Source organism: Canis lupus, chromosome 30 (assembly GCF_011100685.1).
Source record: "Canis lupus familiaris isolate Mischka breed German Shepherd chromosome 30, alternate assembly UU_Cfam_GSD_1.0, whole genome shotgun sequence".
Classification (NCBI taxonomy): domain Eukaryota; kingdom Metazoa; phylum Chordata; class Mammalia; order Carnivora; family Canidae; genus Canis; species Canis lupus.
In genome coordinates this window covers 14,689,408-14,708,287 of record NC_049251.1, presented here as the reverse complement: position 1 = coordinate 14,708,287, position 18,880 = coordinate 14,689,408, and the positions used below count along the sequence as shown (strand labels likewise).

The 18,880-nt window shown below is 32.6% G+C and overlaps 1 protein-coding gene across 10 annotated transcripts in view; it reads left to right on the top strand.

Annotated features, from left to right (window-relative positions):
- MYEF2 (myelin expression factor 2) overlaps window positions 1–18,880 on the top strand; it is a 38,382-nt gene that overhangs the window by 6,759 nt on the left and 12,743 nt on the right. For 3 of the 10 annotated variants that reach the window (XM_038580358.1, XM_038580367.1, XM_038580363.1), the window contains exons 3-16: window positions 732–784; window positions 2,007–2,014; window positions 2,115–2,208; window positions 5,715–5,906; window positions 6,665–6,818; window positions 7,555–7,604; window positions 7,725–7,788; window positions 12,357–12,458; window positions 13,932–13,982; window positions 14,276–14,344; window positions 14,586–14,684; window positions 14,980–15,042; window positions 16,743–16,951; window positions 17,031–17,082. In XM_038580358.1, the coding sequence (XP_038436286.1) occupies window positions 732–784; window positions 2,007–2,014; window positions 2,115–2,208; window positions 5,715–5,906; window positions 6,665–6,818; window positions 7,555–7,604; window positions 7,725–7,788; window positions 12,357–12,458; window positions 13,932–13,982; window positions 14,276–14,344; window positions 14,586–14,684; window positions 14,980–15,042; window positions 16,743–16,951; window positions 17,031–17,082 (1,260 nt within the window). Of the gene's footprint in view, window positions 1–731; window positions 785–2,006; window positions 2,015–2,114; window positions 2,209–5,714; window positions 5,907–6,664; window positions 6,819–7,554; window positions 7,605–7,724; window positions 7,789–12,356; window positions 12,459–13,931; window positions 13,983–14,275; window positions 14,345–14,585; window positions 14,685–14,979; window positions 15,043–16,742; window positions 16,952–17,030; window positions 17,083–17,451; window positions 17,602–18,880 lie in introns of all 10 variants that reach the window. The other 7 variants (XM_038580360.1, XM_038580359.1, XM_038580361.1 and 4 more) reach the window with 7 other exon arrangements.

Sequence of the window (18,880 nt, the reverse complement as noted above, 5' to 3'; positions counted from 1 at the left end):
TTGCAGTTTTGTTTTTAGAATAACCTGAAAACCTTCATTTTATATACATGGTTGGTTTTGGGGAAAAATAATTTTAATATTTGATCTTGTAAAAGTTAGTTTTGTTATCTCTTGAAAAATTGAGTTTCAACTGTCCTGCAAACTATGTACTTGGCTTTGAGGCTGATCTCTTCTAATAAATAAAAAACAATTTGCATTGGTGTATCTGTTGTAAGGTGACAACTATTTGATTGGTTTTATTTATTGACTTTATTTAGAAAGTGTGTGGCTTGCTGTGAAGCATGACTTGTAAATTTAGTTTACTGATGGCAAACATGATTGAAGACATTCAGGTAGAAAGTCACCTTAAAACAGCTGTTGTGTGTAGGCGACCAAAGTTATTTGAAAAGTGTTAATGTTGATGTTTTTAATATGACAGGCTAAGGGACCATTTGTTATGTATATGTGTATTTGTTCACCAACTATATCATGCTGGCCAAAATATGATCTGTAGCATGAATTAGGTTAATATGGTTGTTAGCTTTTTTTTTTTAGAGAAAGTGGATGATGTACATTTTAGAAAATTAGTTAAATTTACATAGCCATTGATAGGAGGTATGTTGGTCTGGTTTTGATTGTTGGTGAATAATAGGTGCTTTTCTGTAGAGTTGTGCACAGGTGTGCAGTAAAGCAAGATACTGGTGTTTAAATGTATTGTTTCTTGGTATCTTCCTTTTGTATGTCTTATGTAGTTGGTGAGGTTACATACGTGGAGCTCTTTAAGGATGCGGAAGGAAAATCAAGGGTAAGTGCTGTGGGCAATAATCTGCTTGAGGTTTAAAAGTTCCTCAGCAGTTTACTTTTTTGTATAATATTTGTACCAGTTTTTGGAAACTTAAGTTTCATTTTGCTTTACTTTATTATGCAAGATTTGAGGCTTTACACTAGCAAGTCTGACACTTATCCAAACCAAACTAGCTGCCTGGAAGGGATGGGTTTCATAAAGGGCATTCACTTTTCTAATGCTCTAAGGTAATGCTTCTTCTTAACCAACAGATTTAATATAGGATTTTTTTTTGTTGTGTTTTGATGTCTTCAAGGATATTTTAAAAGTTACTGAATTGATAATATTCCCTAAGAGTTCTATGAGAAGCCCATAGCTTAAAGGTGTTAATTCAGAATGTATGTTTGAAACTTTACATTGAAGAACTTAATTTGGTAGCCTGCAAGACTACATAAGAGGCAGTGCTCTGACCAATTGGTATGAATGACATTGATGATTAAATTGACATGGAAGGAATTGGTTGATAGTAGATTTTGATTTTTAGCAACAAGAAAGCAACATTCTGAAGAATACAGTGGAAAACTTTAAACAGTGTTTAATTATATTGGAAGAACCAGTTGGGTGCATGAGAAAAGCTTTGTCACTACATTCAAATGGCACTTCAAACAGTAATAATGACATGATTATTTTTAAAATGATTCTATAAGTTTGTTTCTTTAGCATAGGTTGTTTTTTTACATATTTAAACTGGATGCTATTAAATTGTGTGCAGCCAGTTTTGTCTAATAGAGAACTGAGTTAAAAAGATTATTTCCTATATTGATTTAATAAAACTGAAAGATATACATTAAAAACAATTTGTGCATCATACATCCTTTGGAAATATTCCTAACGACATGAGAATAGGTGTATTGAAACCTTCAGTTATTTCCTTGAGTTACTTTTGACTGAATTTGTGCGATGATGTTACTTTGTCTTAACTTAAAGAAGAGTCCTCTAAAAGTAAATATTTGCTCCAAGCTTTTTAAATGCTAGATTTTACTCTCTTACATAGATGGATTTAAACATTGACAGGAAATTTGTGGTCACTTGCCTGTTGTGTTCTGGAAGTGTAAAAAGACAAAATGTAATTGTGTTATTGGTTGCTTTTAATGACTTAAATATTAGAATCTGCCATTAACTTCATCTACTGATCTAAAACTTTTTTTCTTTTGCATATATTGACAAATCTACCTGGATATAGGGTTGTGGGTAAGAATTTTTTTTAAAGTATCAAGTCAAATTTAAACTTCTGATTGGGAAAAAGAAAACTTAGTATATAAACATTTCCTATAATTTTTTCCCCATTAAGTGTGGTTGAATTCAAAGATGAAGAATTTGTAAAGAAAGCACTAGAAACTATGAACAAATATGATCTTAGTGGAAGACCCCTGAATATTAAAGAGGTAAGATTTCTTATATTTGGAATAATTTAAACTTTGAATATAAGGGCATGTTTTCTTTGGATTTTCATCTTTGGGGATATATTTCTCTTACTGCAACTTTTTTCTTTTTTTTTCTTTCTTTCTTTCTTTCTTTTTTTTTTTTTTTTTTAGCATAGATGCTTACGAAAGCATTATATAATTGATGAAAGTTTTGCTTGTACATGCTTTCCTATTTGCCGTTAAGCAGTTTTCCTATGTATTTGATTTGTCGCAAGTTGTTAGAAGTACAGACACATGATTAAAAAAAAAATTCAGACATTTAATGATGGCAAACCTTAGGTGTGACTTTATTCGGTATAGACATTTTCAGTTTTTAGATTGTGTGGCTTAATTTGATAAATACAATAGATATTCTTGTAGTTTATGATAAAAAGTTGCTTAATCAAATACCTTATGGATTTGAATAAAATTGATAGTCACTTTTAATGAAAATTACTCTGAAACTGTGCCAGATTAAAATTAAAAACAAAACAAAACAACAACTTGTGAATCTATTAGTGAAATTGTAACTGGAACTTGAAAACCCCTAAAGTGGAGATAACTCCCTTTGTATGGAACAATAGCAGTATAAATCTGTTGAAAAAAGAATGGTCAGAAGATAACATGAGCAACTATTTACACTTAAGTGTAATTGACCTTGGTAATGATTAGTTTGAGTAGCAGTCATTTTCATGTCTTCCTTTAGTTTGTATTGGTACTCTTATCTGAATAGTTTAATCACAGACCGGTTATGTATATGTTTTTGCTAAATTCTATATTACGAATAATTGAGAATGTACTTAGGACCCTGAAGAGTCTCTACCAGCAAGCTTGCAAGTCATTGGTAGTAGAGCATTACTGTTGGTCACAGTTTAATTTGGTATAGAAGTGATTTGAATCCCAGCTCTATCAGTTTCTGTGACTAGGCATATTACTTATTCTCTAAACCTCGGTGAGTATAATAGTACTACTGATAGTACTCACCTAATAGGGTTTTTATGAAGATTAAATGAGATAACTTGGCAAAGAATTCAGGCTCTGGTATCAGATAATCTGTGACTTAGGGCAAATTACTTACCTTTACTTACTTAACAAGTTGCCTAACTAATTACTCTCTATTTCTTTGTTTCCTTATCACCAAAATAGGAATAATATTAGAAGCTATCTGATAGTTTTATAAGGACTCAGAGAGTTAATACACGTAAAGTATTTGATAAATGTTAACTACTATGATTGTGATGTTATTATATAAAACATTTAGCACAGTGCTCAAAGTAGTATATAAAACTACATAATAAATATTAGCTGTATTAATAGTTGATTGTTGTTATTCCTGCCCCAGGTGGGAATGTTACTGGTTGTTGGTCTCTTGATCCTGAGTATGAGGTGATAATAGCTTAAAATTAAAGGCCATGCCACCAGGAAATAGAAGTATCCCAAATCTTTTTATTGGAGTAAGCTCCTGAATTCTTCTAATTCTGTTTGAGTCTGGGGGTTTGTTCTTCTTTTCTTTTTTTCTTTTTTTTTCCCTTTCTTTTCCTTTCCTTTCCTTCTGTTCCCTTCCCCCTTCCCTCTTCTCCCTTCCCCCTTCTCCCTTCCCTTCTTAAATATTTTGACTGGGAAGTGGAGAATTACAGAAAGTTTAGACTGTTGTCGTCTGTGCCAGCCATTTATGTGGTAGTTTTTATGCTACAAGCTGAGCCCATGTTATTTGTGTTATTTTAAGTTTTAGCACATCGTATATCCTCAGTAATATTTCAGAGACCCTAGTATAGAGTTATGTGATCCAAAATGATGTAGGTTACTTCCCATTTTAAGCTTTTTTAAGAGAGAAGTAACCGAATTTGGACTAAATGGAGAGGTACTCTTTATTCAGTTAACTTTTTTGGATTAATATCATAAAAGTTCCTGTCCTAGGAATATCTAATTTACAAATGGGTGGCTGAGCTCGGGTAAAACTACCAGTGAGAAAATACTAAGGAAAAATGTATTTCCAATATGCCTTACCAGATATTAGAATTGCATTTTTTCATTATCTGAAATGGAGGTTAGTAGCAGTTACAAGCTTATAGCAGGTAGTGACTACAAGGCTGTCATCTAAGGGGAAAAGAGGAATAAAAACCATGTTATGTTATGGTAATTTGCTTTATATAAATTGTATTTTATATATGTTTTATATGTATATGTATGTATATATTTTTGTGTGCACACATTTATATACATGTCAAATATAAAAAGACAAATCAAAACCTAGCAATATGCTTTATTGTTACGATATTAAGGACAAGCAACTTATCTTAATAGTTTATGATACATCTCTCCTACCCATCTTCCCCTCCCCATAGGTAACAACCACAATCCTAAAATTTGCATTTGTACAAGTTTTTGAAACTTTAGTTAGACCCAAAGTATTATTTATTAACTTAAAATTTTTATAGCATTTTTCAAAACATTTATTTCTTTACGTCTGTATTTATTTTTATTTCTTCATGGTGAAGACATACTTTGAAGCTGGTGTACCTTTATTCTTGCATTTACTTTTTCACCTTCTGTTTTCCCAGCCTTCCCAGAGAATTTCTGAAGGTCATCCAACTTTCTTTTTATTAGTATTCCCAGACTGAGACTAGTGGAGTTGAATTGATGGTTGTTAACGTTTGTCATTATCATTTAGTATTGCAGATGATAGTCTTATTAATGTTTATGTGTTTTTTTGTTTGTTTTTTGCATTCCACCTAGTGAGATGAGTTGAGTGACAGGGGATGAGCTTAAACTCGCTTTTTTAGTTTTGTTTAAAGGTAAAATATTTCTCTTAGTTAATGAACTTTTTAAAAAGCCGTGTTTAGTATCATTTTTCCTTTTGACACTTAGCCTTTCTTTATCACCCCCCAGCCCCCTTCATCTCAGGTCATAATCCATTGTCAGATCATAATCATTGTTGAGGAAGGAAAAAGGTTGGAAAATGGATAATATTTTGTTCAGGAATGAAGCTTAGACGTTATAATAGTTTCCCTTTACCCCAGTATTTCTGGGTTTTATAACAGTCTGTTCCACTGTTAAAAAGCTTTGACTTAATCCGGTTTGGCATTGCCTTGGGCATCCAGTGGTGAGAATTCACCATTACTGGCATTTTGGAAAGAAAACAGTCAACAGTAAGTATTTTGTTCCTCTTTGAGTTATGTATATTTATGTGTATGTGTCATATATTTGAACACTAGTATGAGGGCAAAATTAAACTAATTTCAAGTTCTTAAGTGACTTTAGTGATTGGAAAGAGGTATTTAATTGACATCCCTGGAGACTGAAATCTTTTGTCTGTCCACAGGTTTTTATGGGACTGAATTCTCTGGATAAGAAAAAAAGCTCACTCTTCAAGAGGGTCAATAATTTGAGCCAGTTGGGATAGCTACTGTAGAATTTGAAGTTGTTATTTTAATGATACAGATTTACTGATGTATCTAGTGGTATTTAACATTCAATGTGTGTTATAGGATCCTGATGGAGAAAATGCTCGTAGGGCATTGCAACGAACAGGAGGATCATTTCCAGGAGGACATGTACCCGATATGGGATCGGGGTTGATGAATTTACCACCTTCCATTCTCAATAATCCAAACATTCCTCCTGAGGTTATCAGTAATTTGCAGGCTGGTAGACTTGGTTCCACAATTTTTGTTGCTAATGTAAGTTTAAGCTTTAGTCTAAAATTTTGTCATTCAGATATTTAGTTCTAATCATGAGATTATTAAATTAGATGAATGGTTTGTATGTAGGTTTATAGAACATTTTGCTTATTTTTGACTGAAGTAAACGAAACGGTAATTACTGTAAACTTGAATCCAATTTAAGTCTCTTTCTCTCTCTCTCTCTCTCTCTGTGTGTGTGTGTGTGTGTGTGTATATATATATATATATATATAAGGTTAGGGTGTAAATATGTAAATATGAGTAGGATTCTTTAGAAGAGAACTGTGGAATTTATAAATACCTAAGCAGTTCTTGAAAATGTTTACTTGCATTATATGTGATTTTTGTTCATATTGGGAAATGGATTTCTTTCTTTAGCTTTGTTATTTGATATTTGTGAATGTGCGCATTGTAGTTGGTCTGTCGTTTGTTCTAAGCTTTTGAAAGTGGTATCAATAATACTTTCCAAAATCTGAATTTTTTCTCAGTAAAAATAGATGTGCAAGTTTCAAATGTATAAAACAGGATTGGGCAGTTGAGAGACTATTTTGGGAAAAAAATTAAAGATAAGGAACAATGTGGATGTAGCTTAATTGATTTTTAAACAACTTAAGATGTTTTTATTTGAATATTATCGATGTACTAACAAGAAGTATAGTTCTTCATAGTTTTGAGAGTTCAGAAAAGATTTGTTTGTATTATAAATGGGGAGAAGGGTTTATTAGGTATGTAACTTTATATAATTTTATGTTAAGCTTGACTTCAAAGTTGGTTGGAAGAAGCTAAAGGAGGTGTTCAGCATAGCTGGAACTGTAAAGCGGGCAGATATTAAAGAAGACAAAGATGGCAAGAGCAGAGGAATGGGCACAGTCACTTTTGAACAAGCAATTGAAGCAGTTCAAGCAATTTGTATCCTGATTTACACTTTAGCCTTATTTAATAAGGTTGAAGAAGCTTGATACCATTTTGTGGGGTCATGAAATTTAAGGTTGCCTGGCTTAGAAATGTATATTAGACTTTAGTCTCCAGCACATAAAACCTTTACTATGTCCAAGTACTAAAGTCACTCTTAAAACTTGAATTAGCTATTTTGTATAAGCCTGGTATGAACTTTTTTCTACTTTCTCTTCCTACCCCAACTAATCGTATGTATATCTGCTTGTTGACAGTTAATGTAATCCATAGTACATTAATGCATACATTGCTTGAAATGAAGCCTTGTTAATTTTCTTTTATCAGTGGCTAAAATAAAAGGTTGAATTTTACTTATAAAACTGTAAAGCAAAGATTTCAAGATTTTTTTTTTAATATTTTTATTTATTTATGATAGTCACACAAAGAGGGGGGGGAGCAGAGACATAGGCAGAGGGAGAAGCAGGCTCCATGCACCGGGAGCCTGACGTGGGATTCGATCCCAGGTCTCCAGGATCGTGCCCTGGGCTAAAGGCAGGCGCTAAACCGCTGCGCCACCCAGGGATCCCATCAAGATTTTTCTCTGAACATTTGGAAGAGACTAATACAAATAAATACAATAGCAAAGATTTTGATTAAAATTTTAGAGGTAGTCTGACTCTAAGATTATTAAAAATGTCTGTTCAAGTATAATTTTATAGTCTTAATAGACTTTCCTTGACTGAACCAACAGCTATGTTCAATGGGCAGTTTTTGTTTGATAGACCTATGCATGTGAAAATGGTGAGTTTCTATATATCACTTCGACCCTCCAATCTCTTCAACCTCATTTATCGCTCTCCTCTGCATTACAGATCCTTTTAGTTCTGTATTAACCGTATAATAAACTTTTTTTGCAATTAGGATGACAAGTCTGTCCCTCATGAAGACTACCGTTCACATGATAGTAAAACACCACAGCTACCACGTAAGTAAAAGTTATTATTAGAAACAGTGCACACCATTTCTTTTCTATTTTATTATATGCTAAGCAAAACTCCATTTTTGTGCCTGTATCACAAATTTCTGACAGTTCAGGGTTAGTTTGGAGTTAATGAGGTAGATTGTCATGATTGATGAGGAAGACTGAGAAGATATTTTTCTTTTGGTGGTTTTTATGGATTATAACAGCAAGACATACTAAAAAAAATTGGTAAGTCCATATACATGAAGGGAATAAGGAGTCCTTTTAATTTTGCCACAAGTAACCTCCATTATAACATTTTTGTGTATTTTTTATCGCTTTCCTTATATCTGTGTGTTTAACATTAATAAGCAGTATCCCATATTGAAATTCCAAGTGTTTTTATTGGGTGTATAATAGTCTGTTGTTTAGGTGCTCCAGAATTATTTCACTGTTAATGTTAGGTATATTTTTTAACTTTTTTTCTTTAATTATCAATAGTGATTCATATCTTTGTATACAGATATTTGGTATGATTTTGGTTATTTCCTTCAAGTTGATATACAGGTTCTCAGGCATGCTTATTGATCAGTATTATCTAATTGTTTTCTAAATGATTAAAGAACAGTACCTAACAATTTTGTCTCAATGCTCCATCTGCAAAATGAGGATGAAAATAGCACCTGTATCATGGAGTTGGCATGAGTGTTGCATGAGTTAATACATATAAAGCACTTAGAACAGTTCTGATATAATATATAAACACTTGAAAATACTAGTTCTTGTTCATACCATTTTATTGTACTGTCTCTGGTTTTTATTAAAAAAATTATTTTAAAATATTTTAAATATAGACAAATAAAATTACTCCTGTAGCTATTACAGGCCATAATTGTTTTAGATGAGTTTTCTTTAAAATAAAATTTTACAGATAAAGTTGAGACTCCCCCTCTCTCCTGACTACCAAATACCATACCAAAAGGAAGCAACCTATGAATATAGTGTTTATCATTTAGGTTTTAGTGATTTGGCTACGCATTGATACATCCATAAACACTATATGAAATTGTTTTGTTGGATATAAAATTTGGGGTGAGTGACATCATATTGTATATATTATTCTACAATTTGTGTTTTTGGTTTAATATTTTCAAGTCTGCGACCATACCACCCTGAACGCGCCCGATCTCGTCTAATATTTTCAAGATGCATTTACATTTATGTATTTTTTAGGTTATTCTGTATATTCTGTTTTTTAGGTTATTCTGTTTTCTTGGGGAGTTGGGAAGTACTTATTCTTTTTTTGTTAGAATAATCTCTTCTCTCAGTGTTCAACAAAAATTACTTAGAATGCTGTCTGGCCTTTTTGTATAATTTAGGGGAAGATTTGAACTAATGATTGTATTTCCTATTGCCTCTTGAGTCAATTTTGGTAATTGCAGTTTTTCTAAGATTTTTACCATTTTTGTTCATTTTCAGGTTTATTGGCATTAAATAGTCTCTTAAATTTCTACTACATCTTTGGTTTTTCCCTCTGATAAATTCAAAAAGTTTACAATTTCTCTTTGGTCTGGTCGGTTTTGCTTAGATTTTTCAGTTTTATTAGTGCTTTCAAACAAATAAATTTAATTTTTGTATCTTAATTTCTGCTCTTTGCTTTAGTACTTTCTTCTGTTTCTTTCGGTTTAGTCTCTTGTTTTGTCCAAATTCCTTAAGTTGAATGTTTACTTGACTAATTTTGCAGCCTCTCTTCTTTAGTAAAAGTAGATATAACTATTAAATTTAGCTGTTGTGCACAGGTTTTGCTATGGAGTATTTTTATTGTGATTTATTTTTTGTTAAGTTACTATTATGATTTCTTCTTAAGCTATGCATTTTTGAGTTTCTAAATGTATAGAGCTTTTTCTTACTAATTTTTTAATTTAACAGTGTAGCCAGAGGAGATATGATTGTGATTCTTGGAATTAATTTGAACTTTGCATTGTGGCCTAATATATGGTGCTGTTTAATATATATTCCAGGTGTGCTTGGTGAGTGCAGTGTTCTACATCTGTCCATTAAATCAAGTTTGTTAATCATTTATAATTTTTCATATCTCTACTAATAATCATGTCTGCTGTGCTGTCAGTAAGTGAGAGATGTACATGGTATAATTTCCCACTAGAATGTTGGATTTGTCTTATTTTTTGTTTTTACTTTAAATATTTTGAAACTAACTTAGGTACATCCAAGTTTAAAACTGATATATTTTCCTAATGAATCAAAATTTTATCATTATAATTTTATCTTTATTAACTAGGTCTTTTGTCTATTATTAATATAGATAGAACAGCTTTGTTTTGTTTATTCACGTTTATTGGTTTATTTAGATTAATTCCATTTTCTTATTTTGTGTTCTGTTTTTCTGCTTCTTACAAATATTTTTCTCCTATCTTGCTTTCTCATTTAGTGGTTATCCTGTATTTTTAGTATAGCTATATATCTGAAGTTAATGTAATTATTCTTTTATTCAATAACAGAGTGACCTTTGAATGTTTTAGTTCTGATCACTTTCCTACTGAATTATATGCTGTTATTGTTCATTGTCTTAGTTTTGTATTGCTTTCTTTTTTTTTTTTTTTGTATTGCTTTCTTTTCAGTCCCACAAAGTAAGCATTACCACTTTTAAAAAAATCTTACCTTTCTTTGCTTTCACAGACTTTGGCACTAGTGTTCCCCTCCCCTCCCCCGCCGAAGGTTATATTTTAAAAGCTCTTTCAATGAGGATCTGTTGTTGGTAAATTGTCTCAACTTTGGATAGTCTATGTCTTCAAAGATAATTTTACTGGTTTGTAGTTTAAGATAATTATTTTGTATCAACACTTTGAAAATATTCCAGTCTTCTGGCTTCCATTTGTTGCTTTATTAAGTCACTATCAGTTGAAATGTCCTTTCTTTATAGATAGTCTTTATTCTTCTTATGGTTGATTTTTTAAGACATTTATCTTTGGTATGCAGTTTTCTACAGTGTGGGTATGAATTTTTATTGGGCTTTCACGATATTGGAATGCAGGTTTTTTTTTTTAAGTAAATTCTGGAAAATTCTCAGCTTATGTGTCTTTGCAAATTGCCCTTTTTCTCTTTATAGGGCAGTCTTTTCCTTCCTCAATCAAATTTACCTTATCACTTAAGATGTCATCTTTCAAGATCCTATCTGGCTTTCTGCAGGGGCTTCTGGTTTACTTTTTGACTATTAAGTACACTTCTATTTATTTAGATTAAAAAATATCCTCTGTTATATTCAGACTTCTATATCTGTTTTTTGATATTTATGTTTTTTATATATTCTTCTCTATTGACAAATAGTATGAATTCATAGATTTTGACGGAATCCGTTTGTTGTCTAGTTAATCCTTAATGTCCTTAATTTTCCCTTCTTCTCTTCTCTTGCTCATATTATTGTAACTTGTCAAGTGGGGGCTTTCTCATTTCCTATGCTGCTGATTCTCTTACTTTTGGTAAAAGCATGATTTCCCAGATTTGGGAAGATTTTTGTTTTTTTGTTTTTTTTTTTTTGGTCCCAGAGACATGAGATTGGCCTAGTTTCAAGGAGTCCTAGTTCCTTTTAGTGAAGAATGATATAAGAGATGAAAATATGAGTTTTAGGTGTAGACCTAGGCATTGCTGATGGTCAAATATGCATTTTCAGTTAGACCAATTTTAGGAACTGAGCAAAAAAAAGGATATTTCTTTTACCAGATCACAATCTTCCCAATTTAACGCAATGTGCTTCCGTACTTTATCTTTTAAAATATATATATGGTTTTCTCAGCCCCTGTCACCCAATTGCTACATTGACTAGCAAGAACTTTAAAGCCAGACTCAGATTTAGTAGAATAAAATAATTTCCATTCAAATGTCAAGTCTTTAAGGTCATCAGATTAACTTCTTAAAGTCTATTTTCAACAAATTTAATTAGTTTATTTTAAGAGAGGTAGTAAAAGGAATACTGGATTTAGAGATAGAAAACTTAAATTCTAGTCCTAGCTTAATCACATAGCTAAGTGGTGTCATACAAGTAAGTGACTTAAGGTCTCAGAGATTTCCTCCTGTATGGAAAAGAGATGTAAAAATACTTTAAGATGCCATATAAAATGTAAGTAAATATCTCATGGACAAAACCAGGTAATGTAATATTTGTTTTATCCAATATTATGTTTTCATTGTTGTTGATCTTTTAGTTTGATTTAAAGTATCTTAAAAGTAATTCTTCTACTTTAAGTGGTTCTACAAATTTGAGCAGGGTTCTCATTTTCAGATATGTATACCATTTATAAGGTATATAATATTATTTAAAATCCTGTTGGTATTTTTTTGGTCCTTCTCAATATGCCTTGAAACTAGGATATAAGTAAGATAAGCCTGCTTCATTAATAAATGGTATTATAGTGAGGCTTCAGTGTGCTGTGTTTTGATGAAAGCAAGAGCCAGGACTCTTATTTGCAAATTTGCATAATTTTGGAAATAATCCTACAGGCATCTAGCTTTACAAAATTTATTTTGCCAGTTAGTTAATTATATATGGGTTAGTAATAGTCTTACTTATGTTTTAGGTGGTCTTGGAGGCATTGGAATGGGACTTGGTCCAGGTGGACAGCCCATTAGTGCCAGCCAGTTGAACATAGGTGGTGTTATGGGAAATTTAGGTCCAAGTGGTGAGTATTCTCACTTATTTCTTTTTTAGTGGTACATTTGCCAGATGACAACGCTTACATTTACTAGTTTGTAATAATATTCAAAAGACTATTTTACAGTTAAGCATTTTGGATGTCATTCAATCTGAATAAAGAATGAAACCTTGAGAGCAGAGAACATGAAAGAGGGTGAGCAAAGGTCAGGCAGGTTCCTCTGAGGCCAGTTGTATTGTAGCTAGCTTTTTAGCACTTGGGATTTTAAAGTGTCTTTAAGGCAGAGGGAGAATGTTTAAACATAGTGTCTTGTGTGTCATGGATATACGGTATTTGTGGAATGACTGGAATGCTACCCTGTCAGAAGCAGGTTAAATTTTTATATGTAGATGGGAAAGTAGCTTTTCAAAGAGCTGTTTGTCTCTTTACTTGGACTAATATACAGTTTATCTTTGAAGATCAGTTTTTAAACATTGTGGTTTCAGAACCCTTTTACTCTCTTAAAATTTGTTGAGGATCCCAAAGTGCTTTTGTTTATGTGGTTATGTTTGTCAGTATTTGCCGTATTAGAAATTAAACCCTAGAAATTTAAAAATACTTGCATATTTATTTAAGATAACAATAATAATATCATGTTAATATAAATACAATTTTTAAGAAAATGAGTTGTATTTTATAATACAAAGAAATTAGTGAAAAGAGTGGCATTGTTTTTACCTTTTTGTACATCTCTTTAATGTTTGGTTTAATGTAAGACAGCCAGACTGTTATATCTGTTTCTGCATTTAGCTTGTTACAATATTGTACATCATGTAGTTCCTGGAAAATCATACCTTATATTCATGACAAAATGAAAGTAAAACAGTCAAATAATATCTTAATGTTACGTGATGAATGAAATAGTTTTGACTTATTGGACCCCAGACCCTACTTAGAGAGCTGCATCTTAATTGATGGACTAATCAATGCTATCAGATTCCTGTTTTTGCTGAGATGCTATAGCTAAACTTTTAAATTATAAGGATAGTTTAGGTGATCATTTTGACCCAAACAGAAACTTTGTCCCTTACTCTTAAGCCCTCCGACCTCCTAAACACATGCTATTTTTATTTTTAGTTTTTACTACCCCTTTAGCTGGCATGTAAGGAGTCCTTTCTGATTTGATCTCTAAATCTGCTGTGGTGATATTTGTGTGTATGTGTGTTAAAAAAAAGTGAACAATGACCTAGTATTAAATATTCTGTACTTGAATGTGAGTGTGACCAGTGAATTTTGTTTTCTCATTCAATAAATATTCATATAGGCCTTTATGAAGACTAATGATTAAATAGCTGATGTGGCATAGCACTTTAAAGCATGCCACCTGTCCCCATCCCCCACTGCTTCTCTAGCATTCCATCATGACTAGACCAGTGGTACCTTTTGCTGTATTGCGTTATGTCATTCTTTAGTCATAAAAATAAGATTGACTGAACGTACATACTGTGTATTTTATTTGAGGTATGGGAATGGATGGTCCAGGTTTTGGAGGAATGAATAGAATTGGAGGAGGTATGTATAAGCGTTTGTTTTTTTATGTACCCATCACCATTTTTAGTAAATTAGAAGCTGTGTTGAGAAATCCAAGGAAAAAAGTCATGGTTTATTGTTGGCACACATCTAAAGACCACTGGCAGGTACTGAGCCTGGTACATACTTAGGGGATATGGAAATTGATGTGTTGAGAAGCCCCTGGACAAAGTAGGGTGGATGAAGAGCTTACTGGTGAGACTTAATCTTTACCAAATGTAGCTTTCAACTGTATAACTGACAGGTAAATCTCAAAATTAATCTTTATTCCATAGGAATTGGGTTTGGTGGTCTGGAAGCAATGAATAGCATGGGAGGATTTGGAGGAGTTGGCCGAATGGGAGGTAGGTGAATGTAGGAATGTGTACTGTAGATGTCTTTAAAGGGCATATGGGCATAGGGAATAGGGACAGGAATGATGGGACTGGGGATAGTATATGCCGAATGAGGTAAGTTGGTGAATCACAGACTTTTGTTTTTGTGACTTTTGCTGTCTCTTCAGTTTAGTTTCAAAATATTCCTAAGTGGAATACCATGTAACTGATGTACTTGAAAAAGAGTTAATTTGTTGCATAATCTTTTCAGAGCTGTACCGTGGTGCGATGACTAGTAGCATGGAGAGAGATTTTGGACGTGGTGATATTGGAATAAATCGAGGCTTTGGAGATTCCTTTGGTAGACTTGGTAGGGCTGGCTGCATATTTTTCCTTTTCTTTCTGCAGGTCATATTTTTCAAAGTCTGTTTCCTTTTTTTGTGAACAATTGGAAATTTATAATGTTTCACATAATTTATAACTTGATGAAAAAACACTTTAGGAATTTTAATGTACTCTCTTTTTCCAGTATATTATGTATTTGACTCCTATTTCTAGACGACTTATATTTTTTGGTTACTGTACATCTGAGAGCATAGTACCGTGGAATTTTAAAATATGATTATTCAAATTAATTAGTATATTATCTTTCCATCCTTGTTTAGGCAGTGCAATGATTGCAGGAAGAATAGGAGCTTCTAACATGGGTCCAGTAGGATCTGGAATAAGTAGGTTTAAATTTTACTAGAATTTATTCAGTAATATTTGAGTGCTTGCAAAAGACTTTGCAAGAGTAGTTATTGTAGTATAGTAATACTTTGTTTTTATGTGTTAATGTCTTGTCATAATTTAGAGAAATTTTGATAGTTGTTGAGCTTTTCTGTTTGATCACTGTTTGAAATTTCTAAACCAACTTGGAATTTTACTTCTTTGACATTTATAAACTAACGCCAGAGTATGTGTTAACTGTCAGGTAATCCAAGAAGCTCCATTCCAACTAAGGAATCTGGGGATTTCTCTGATCATGTCAGGAGCAACTTTTGCTTTAGCACCAACTTTGTTTCCTTGCCTGTTGTCTACAATTGCTGTTGGTGACTAGCTTATTTCATCTGTAAACCACTTGTGTCTTTTGGTAGATGAATGTGAATCACCCCAGTTATAACCACCTGTAGAGAGCTCCTGAGGTTGAGGGCTGAGGTTGAAAGAGATGCTTCTTTCTTTTTCTCTTAAGAACCTTTCCTGTGACAGAATCAAGAGTAGTTGCAACATTGGGGAATGCCCATTTCTTCCATGTGTTTCTGCTACCACATTTGAGGCCTTATATTAATTCTTAAAGACATGGCTCAGTTTTTGATCTCTGTTGCTTATTAAGCCATGTGTCTTTGAGCTCTCCATACTCTACTGACTTCCTTTAATTGAAATCTCGCAAATAGGAAATAGAACCTACTTGGACTTTTCTAAAATCCTGTCAGCTAAAGATATTTACTTGCATTGTACCTTGCTTCTCATTCCCTTTCATCATTTTCTCAGCCGTGAGGTAATTTTCCCATTAATCTTAACTTCCCTACTTTCTCTTTTCACCTCAGGGTTTATACTTCTGTTTCCCTAACTTTATATTTGTTGTTCATAGAAAGTCGATTTAAAGGTGATGTTAATTTTTATAATTTCTGTGTGTGGGGATATTAGTACAAGAAAAAAGGATAAGTTTTGAGAATGAATAGGATTGGAATTAATTAAAGGGGACTTAGTGCATAAGAATGAATTGGGTATGAGCTGTGAATTAAATTTCAAGCTCTGGCCAAAGGGGTGTGATTCCATTTTTTTGCTATCTCCTTAAGTTCTATATAATATTGAGATTAAAAGTTAGGTTTTTCTGTGGTCATTGAGAAGCTAAATTACATGTGAAATGGAAGATACTGAGGTAAAAAGAATATTATGTAAGAGAGTATGATGAGACTAACAGTTAATGTGTTGGAGTTATAATAATTTGAATTCACTTCATATATCTTTGTTCTAGCATTTATTAAACCTGGTTTTATTAGATAAAAATGATAGAAACTAGTGTAACATTAATGGATCAAATAATTGGTAGGGAATTTATATCCTATGTATTTTATGATCAGAATTTAATTTATAGAAGTATATATGATGTATTCATGTAGTGGCTAGAATGAACAGATTTGGTTAGTGATTAACAGTCAACTAAATGTATATCAAATTCTGCTTCTTGGAAGATAGTTCTATTGTGTATATGAAAATAATTTTATGTTTATTATCTACTTATAGAAATGAATTAATTTTTCTCTTCTTTCTCAAAAATGATTCCTCCTCCTCCTCCTCTTCTTTCTCCTTATTCTTCTGTTTTTTTTTTTTTTTTTTAAAAAACACCCAAATTCCCAAATCCTCCCCTTCCCTTCCTGAACTCTAGGTGGTGGCATGGGTGGCATGAACAGTGTGACTGGAGGAATGGGGATGGGACTGGACCGGATGAGCTCCAGCTTTGATAGAATGGGACCAGGTATAGGAGCTATACTGGAAAGGAGCATCGATATGGAGCGAGGATTCCTATCTGGTCCAATGGGAAGCGGAATAAGAGACAGAATAGGCTCCAAAGGCAACCAGATATTTGTCAGAAATGTAAGCAACTAAATGTAAAGGATGCTTAAAATTATTTTTTTCTTTGTATATCTGTTACTAATACATTTTTTCATTCTAGCTGCCTTTTGACTTGACTTGGCAGAAACTAAAAGAGAAATTCAGTCAGTGTGGTAAGTATGCTAATGACTGCAGACATGTTAATATTGATTATGGAGGAAAAATTGATTTTAGACTTTTTAAACACTGTTTAAAAACAGACCTTACCTGTCCAGATGTTTTTTCCTGGATAGTATGACAGGTCTAATTCCACTTCAAATCAATTATTCTGCTAACCTCTGACATTAGTGCAAATTTACTACTAAATAACAAGATTCAGAATAGAGCCTGCCTGCCATTGTCTTCTGTGGATAAAGAAAACGCTTGTTTTATTACCTTATTTTTAAAAGTTAATATATCATCATTGCTTGTATTTAAAAATATTTTTTTTTCTGTGGGAAATAATAATGAAGGGTATATTTATTTCCTTGTTTGTAATGTAGTGCAGTGCATTGTCAACATGATCCCAAAATGCTGGCCTCCAAATGATGTGGAGTTAATAGATGAGACCCATTCTGCACACTTTGTTGCCTATACGACACAGGAAACTTAGCTGATAGCATAGAGTCCACTGGCTGGAATTCCTTAGACAGGTACATTCTGGTGGCCCTTCTAGCCCTTTTATAAACTATTCTTGGCTGTGGTGATACTGTCTGTACAACCTTACTGTGTTCATTAGGCCTGTAGAAGATTAGGTGGTTTTATTACTTTGAAAGAGGCCCTTTTTCTTAATGATGAGAGAATTAGTGTGATCAAAGTGATCATGTAGCTGTCATCTGCTGTGTTCTCAGAGTACTTTATACCCAACTTTGTGGTAATAATCTGCTCACATGTTTTCTTCCCTGCTAGATGGAGGCTCTTAATGCAAGAACTGTCATCTTTTTATTCTAACATTTTTCATTGCCTTGGTACATATAGTAAGACTTTATTAGATGTTTAGAGTGAGTTAAGCATTCTGAGTAGATCTTCATTCGTTTATTCAGTTATTTATTGAATAAATCTACAAATTTTTTGTGAGTCTGTCTAGGATGTTCCTTTGACTCCTTTTGTTGATAGTCTTTTTTTTTTTTGTATTTCATTTGCATTTTATTTAAAGAAGAGAAACAACATTTTTTTATTTTTTTATTGTAAAAAAGTTGTTGAAAATGGGTTAACTGTTAAATAGGTACCACTAAGAGAAAGCAGGATTGTAACATTGTTTTGCAGTGTTGGTAAAATTTGTATGAGTAGGAATATCAGAATTGGTAAGCACATCTGGCTACGAATCACATAGACTGGAGAGGAATGAACATATTAGGGCCTTAGTAAAATAGGTCAAATGAGGAGCAGTGGCAGCAGGTATAGATGATCTCTGTTATAGTTTCAGTAAAAAAAAAAAATCTCCAAATGAAATATGTGAGATTATTTTGATCAGTAGAACTGAGACAAATAAAATGGGGAAACAATGACACTAATGAAAATGTGACCAATATTGAGTTGACTTTATCATTTGTAGGCATATCTCTTTTTTGAGGTCAGACATGAACAAGGCTTGCAGCAAACTTCAAGTCTTTTGGTGGGCTTATTAGTGGAGTGGCATTGTTTTGATAGAAGGACATGAGAAATTCAAAAACATTTTCTGAAAGAAAAAAGATAGTATCCAAATACACATTTAAAAAATGTGTACAGCGTTTTAGCTGATAAAATGGTTATTATTCTTTGTTATTTTAGCGTTCTTCCTATGTCCTTTATTTGATCAGTCAATAGTATGAGAGTAATGATTTTTGTTTTTCTTCTCAATTCTGTTGTAAAAGCTTCTGACTTTTAGGTTTATATTAAAGTAATACCATATTTAAATAATTCCCTACAATCTTCCTGTTTTTAACCTTGCTA